The 6,000-nt window shown below is 49.1% G+C and overlaps 1 protein-coding gene across 3 annotated transcripts in view; it reads left to right on the top strand.

Annotated features, from left to right (window-relative positions):
• The first annotated feature begins 333 nt into the window (after positions 1 to 333).
• The window catches only part of LOC133628585 (protein AF-17-like), a 51,210-nt gene continuing 45,543 nt past the window's right edge, over positions 334 to 6,000 (top strand). For all 3 annotated transcript variants that reach the window (XM_062016976.1, XM_062016977.1, XM_062016974.1), the window contains exons 1-2: positions 334 to 442; positions 5,664 to 5,743. In XM_062016976.1, the coding sequence (XP_061872960.1) occupies positions 334 to 442; positions 5,664 to 5,743 (189 nt within the window). The remainder of the gene's footprint in view (positions 443 to 5,663; positions 5,744 to 6,000) is intronic.

Raw genomic sequence — 6,000 nt, 5'->3', positions numbered from 1 at the left:
GCCAGCCAGCCTGAAATCCCCGAACCTCACGTTTTACAGGAACATGCGGGTGGCGTAGCCATGATTGTACAGGCTGTGTGTGTGGGGTGTTGTGTGTGTGGGGTGTTGTGTGCGTGTGTGTGCATGGGCGCGGGGCGGGGGCGTGCCGCCCCCGGCCTCCCTCCCCAGCATCGCCCGGCCCCGCGCCGCCGCCACGGGGGGTCGGACACCCCGCACCCCTCCCGGGGCGGCTGTGTGAAAGGCAGGCTGCGAGCAGGGAGGGGGGAGCGCGGAGGAGGAGGAGTGTGTGCGTAGAGGGAGGCGGGGGGGGAGGAAGAAAACCCTCATGGAAGTATGAAGGAGATGGTGGGAGGCTGCTGTGTCTGTTCTGATGAGCGGGGCTGGGCGGAGAACCCGCTGGTGTACTGCGACGGGCATGGCTGCAATGTGGCGGTGCACCAAGGTAAGGCACCGGCCCGGCCCTGCCGCCAGCACCCGGCAGCGCGGGGCCGCCGCCGCCTCCCCGTCGGGAGCTTCGGGGAGGCCGGGGGGGGAGGGGGTGTGGAGGAAGCTTTGTTTTATCCCTGTTGTTCAAACTGACGGTTTCGCCGCTGGCCTGGCTCGGCGGAGGAGCCGAGGGCGAGAACGGAGTTGGCCATCAACTGCGGCGGGGAGGGCACGAACCTCCCGGCGCTGATTACTGGGAGCCGACGGAGACCGCCGGCCGCTTCCTTCCGCGAGGGGCGGTGGGGGGGTCGCCCGAGGCGGCAGAGCCGGGTATCTCCCCCAGTGCCTCGAGAAGGGTGGGCTGCCGAGCCTCGGACCAGGAGGAGGGCAGCGCCGGGCTCCGGAGCGCCGCAGCCGCCCCGGGGGATCCAGTGCCCGCGTCTCGGCCTGCGGCTGCACATGGCCTCGGGTAATCCCCCGCAGGCGGCCGCGGGGCCTGGGGCAGCCCCCTCCAAGGGCAGGCAGGAAAGCAGCCCTTCTCCTCCCAGAAACAGGGGTTATTTGCATTTAAAATGACTTGGAGTACACCCCTAACACACAGTATTGGACTGGAAAGTTTATCCTCGGGTTTCTGAACAACAACAACAACACTTCTTAAAAAATGTATTTGCTTTCGTTCAAATCCACCAGAAAGTCAGGGCGATTTTCCTGATTGGTTTGTTTTGAATAACACGAAGGTTTCTGGTCTCATCTGGCATGTCTATTTTTCCATCTATTATTATCCCATCCATCTACCAGCATATCATAGAATGATAGTATCTCCAGCCTCTTCCTGTGTAATCTCTCCTTTGGTAGCTTGATGCACGCTCCTGTGTGTCCAACTGCCAGTGTATCTCGCTCTGGCTTTGCTGCCCCTCAGGTGCAGGTCTCTAGGGTGGGCTTTCTCTTACTTTTCATACCTTTGGTGGATCCATGCTAATGGCATTAGTAAGAAGTTACTTACAACCAGGTGACTAAATGGGAGTTTAAACAAGGAAGCAAAGCTCTCAGGGGGGTTCTCTTCATTCAGAGATGACACTTGGGTGTCTCCCATCCTCAGGCAGCCCTTCCAGGGTGGCTCTGAGGGACCCAACAGGATGAGGGTCTCTCTGAAAGGACACTTCTTTCTGTTTTAATTTTGTTGGTGTTAAGTCTTCCCGTTATTCTTCCCGTTATTTATCAAATCCCATGCTAGAGAATAGGTTCCTTCATCACTCTCTTTTCTGGAAGGAGATAAAGGGCACTGACACCCTTCTGCCCACTCCCAAGATCAATGTAAACAATTTTGTTTGCTGGCAAAAATGGTTTCAAATGTGCAAGAGCAGTTTGAAATGTGCAATGCTTTTATTCTTTTAGGGTGCCTGTTTCTAGGCCTCCACAGGTATGGAGACTGGATGTGTTTGCTGTTTGTGTGCTGTGATGGTGGGGAAGCGGGTGCATAGAGTTGGGACATGTTAGAAGAGTCTCAGAGAGGGTATCATCTGTATGAAAGCGCAATGGTCTATCTAGGTCTTGTAAGAGTCCTTCAGCATATAATGATTCACGAGGAGTGTAGCAGTAGGTAGTGGATGTTCTTCAACCTTCTTTTTAAAGCCTGTTCATAAGCCTAGCAGTTGTGTGATGTTTTGGTAGGCTTTTAGTTCTTAAATAGAAACAAACCACTATAGGGGATCATCTGGGTCATCTAGTCTCATTCCATGTAATCACACACTGAGTTGGGTATCTCTTTGTACTGCTTGAAGATCCACAAAACCAAAGTTACCTTTTGAAATGATTGTACAGTTAAATAAAGAAGCCTATATTTTTTTTTTTAAACTTATAGCTACACATTAGGGCTGATTCTTAAAAGTATCAATACCATTTCAGTGACAGTGCTTAGAAATCTTACCTTTCCAGTGACAAATTCAAAATGTTAACAAAAACATTTGGATTGGAAATGAAGATTCTAATAAGATAGTTAAGAACATGTACAAATCATGTTTTCAACTCTGCCTTACTTATGTTCTGCATTTTTTCTTGTTTTCTTCCTTGTTATCTTCTTCTGAAGTAATGGGCACAGAAGCTCTCACTGGCTCCAGCTGAGTGCTTGCTTTTGTTTCTAAGCCCACTGCTAAAGATGGACCCAAGGCAGGCTCCTCTGTTGTTTTCCTGTAGTTTCTAGTTTCTCAAATATATGCCTTGGCTCATCTTGCAGTCATCTCTTTCAGTTTAACTCCATGATTGCATTAGATTTCCTGGCTGATGGGGAATAATAGACATTAGAGAAATGGAGAGAACCTATTGTGGGTTGTGGCTGGTCCATCCCCTGGGGAGCATCACAGTGTTGTTTCCAGCAGGATATTTTCAGATGCTTTGTCCGACCTAGTTTCAAATGTTCTGAGTGACTGGGATTCCATTCCAACCTCCAGCTCACATTTGAAGGTGGAATGAGGGAGATGTAATTTGTTCTTTCCTAGGAGAATCCTGTACCTTCATCTGAGATGCATAGCCTTACCACTGTCTTTGACAGCCTCTGTTGCTTTAAACCCACCTTGGTGGGTTTTTAGCTTGGTAGCTAAGAGCCCTTTTAGGGTCACAAACGCTGCTTTTGGGACTTGCGAAGACCATCCTTGGACAGTTAGAAAGAGAACATCACCAAAGAAGGTGGACAGTCTTCAAGCAACGTTGCCCCATCAGAGGAGGGAGCTAATTTTAAAGAAATGGGAGCTGCAGCTTGCTCAGGGAAAGCTTGATAGCATCGGTAGCGATACAGAAAGCACAAGGGATGCATGGTATAGCTGGATAAAACCAGCAGTTTTGTTGGGTTATCAACTGAAGCCTTGTGTTAAGAAAGAACCTGTTTCTGGGTGTAGTCTTAAAAAGCCTGAATTCATTGACCTTGAAAGTGTGCTGTGAAAGGCCACTGCTGAATGTGACTTGAGGGTGTGCAGGAGGGAGTTTTGCTTGCTGTCTGTCTGAATTCTCACTGAGATCATTTAGTTTATGATGCTGTGGTTTTATCTCAGTCCTATTTCTGGTTAAGGTGCCATGCACTTCATCATTTTAGATTTAGATCACTAGTGACACTTGAAAAGTTAAGGAATAAGAGATTGTGCTGTTTTGTGTTTGCTAGACCTAAATTAGACATGGTTTATGAAGCCCTCTATTCCCACTCAGGCCAGATTTTCATAGGAATTTATCATATTGGGAAGGAACAACCCCATGCACCAGTACAGGCTGGGAGTCGAACTGCTGAAGAGCAGCTCTGCAGAGAGAGACCTGGGAGTCCTGACTGATAAGAAACTAAATATGAGCCAGCAATGTGCCCTTGTGGCCAAGAAGGCCAATGGCATCCTGGGATGCATCAAGAAGAGTGTGGCCAGCAGGTCGAGAGAGGTTCTTCTCCCCCTCTACTCTGCCCTGATGAGGCCTCATCTGGAGTACTGTGTCCAGTTCTAGGCTCCTCAGCTCAAGAGGGACAGGGAAGTGCTGGAGAGAGTCCAGCACAGGGCCACCAAGATGATCAAGGGTATAGAACATCTTTCATATGAGGAAAGGCTGCGGGAACTGGGGCTGTTTAGTCTGGAGAAGAGGAGATTGAGGGGTGATCTTATTAACATTTACAAATATCTAAAGGGTGGGTGTCAGGAGGTTGGGACATCCCTCTTTTCTATAGTAGATAGTAACAGGACAAGGGGTAATGGGATGAAGCTGGAACACAAAAAGTTCCACGTAAACATAAGAAAAAACTATTTCACTGTGAGGGTGAGGGAGCCCTGGCACAGACTGCCCAGAGGGGTTGTGGAGTCTCCTTCCTTGGAGGTCTTCAAGACCCGCCTGGACATGTTCCTATGCGACCTGATCTAGGTGAACCTGCTTCTGCAGGGGGGTTGGACTAGATGATCTCTAAAGGTCCTTTCCAACCCCTACCATTCTATGATTCTATGATATTGGGCATGAGCTTTTGAAAACTTGAATAAATGTTTAACACTGTGTCATGGTTTTGCCCATCCAGCAATGAAGCACCAGGACAGTCTCTTGCTCAGTGTCCCCCATTCACCTCTACCCTCCTTAGGATGGTGGAGGTCTCAGCGAGATGGGAGTAAAAAGATAAGCAGGGTTGTTGTGGAGTGAGACAAGGGCAGGGAGGGCTTGCTGCCAATTATGGTTCTGGGCAAAACAGACTCCAGGACTCGACTGAGAGAGGAAAGTAGGAAAGTTTATTCTGCTGCCTACAAGAAACAGAACGGAATAAAAAGCAAAAAGGGAGTAGGATGATTGAGAAAATGACAACCAGCACTTTAAGATCTCCCTCCCCCATCCCTCCTTTCTTCCCTGGCCCAGCTCACTGCTCCAGATATCTCTACCTCCTCCCCTCTCAATGGCTCAGGGGGGCAGGGAGTGGGGAATGTGGTCAGTCTCTCACAGATGGGCTCTGCTGCTTCTCTCTGCTCAGAGGAGGACGACTCCTGGCATTCTTCCCCTGCTCCGATATGGGGTCCCTCCTGCGGGACACAGTCCTTAATGAACTTCTTTGGTGTGGATTGTTCCCAGCAGCTACAGCTTCTATGAATATGGGTGGGGTCCCTCCCATGGGACATGGCCTCCTCTGGGTATAGTCACTGCCCATGGCACAGGGTCTTTAACGAAGTGCAAACGAATCACAGCTTCACCAGTCCTCTCTGCAGGATGCAGGGGAGTCTACTCCAGCACACCTCCTCCTCTCTTCCCTCACTGACCTTGGGGTCCATATGGTTGTTTCTCTCACTGTTCCTACTCCTTGCACCACCATCAGCCGGAAAAGAAGGACGGACAGAAGAAGAAGGAACAGAAAGAAGTCTCCTCTTCTGGCTTTTTCTTAAAAACTGATCATGGAGGTGTCTAATTGTCTCAGCCCCAGCAGTGGGTCTGGCTCTGAGCTGGGGAAAGCTTTGAGCAACTTCTTACAGGAGCCATCTTTACAGCCCCTTCCCCCTTACCAGAAATGGCTGACATGTCAAACCATGACATCACTGGACCTTTTGCAAAAGTCTGTGTGCTGTTGCTGGGAGTGGAAACCAGAAAGGGTAATACATCCTGCATGGATGTGATTTTTTGGTTTTGTCACCCATCTCTGACCAATAACAGCTCTTGCAAACTTTTTATGCACCTGAGAAATTAAATAATCAATTTAAAGAGGATCTAATGAACTCTTTTTACTCTTTTTTTTTTTTCTCCAGCTTGCTATGGAATTGTGCAGGTTCCAACTGGACCCTGGTTCTGTCGGAAATGTGAATCTCAGGAAAGAGCCGCCAGGGTGGTGAGTACAGAGGACACTTGGACTTTTTTTGAGTCTAGAGACCTCAAACTCCTAAAAAAATGTCATTCTTATAAAAGGTTGTTTCTCTTGTTTTTTTTCTATTCAACTCCTTGGGAAAGTTCTGGAGTGTGGAGGGAATTTGGTGTCACCTGAGGTGCTGCTGTGCTGTCAGAGTTACCATACCGACTGATGGGATGGATCGAGATTTGTATCTCGCAGCAAGTCTCCTTCATAAAGTTGTCATGGTTTGCCCAGCC

This window comes from Colius striatus, chromosome W (assembly GCF_028858725.1).
Source record: "Colius striatus isolate bColStr4 chromosome W, bColStr4.1.hap1, whole genome shotgun sequence".
NCBI classification, from domain to species: domain Eukaryota; kingdom Metazoa; phylum Chordata; class Aves; order Coliiformes; family Coliidae; genus Colius; species Colius striatus.
This window is presented reverse-complemented; position numbering and strand designations above follow the sequence as displayed.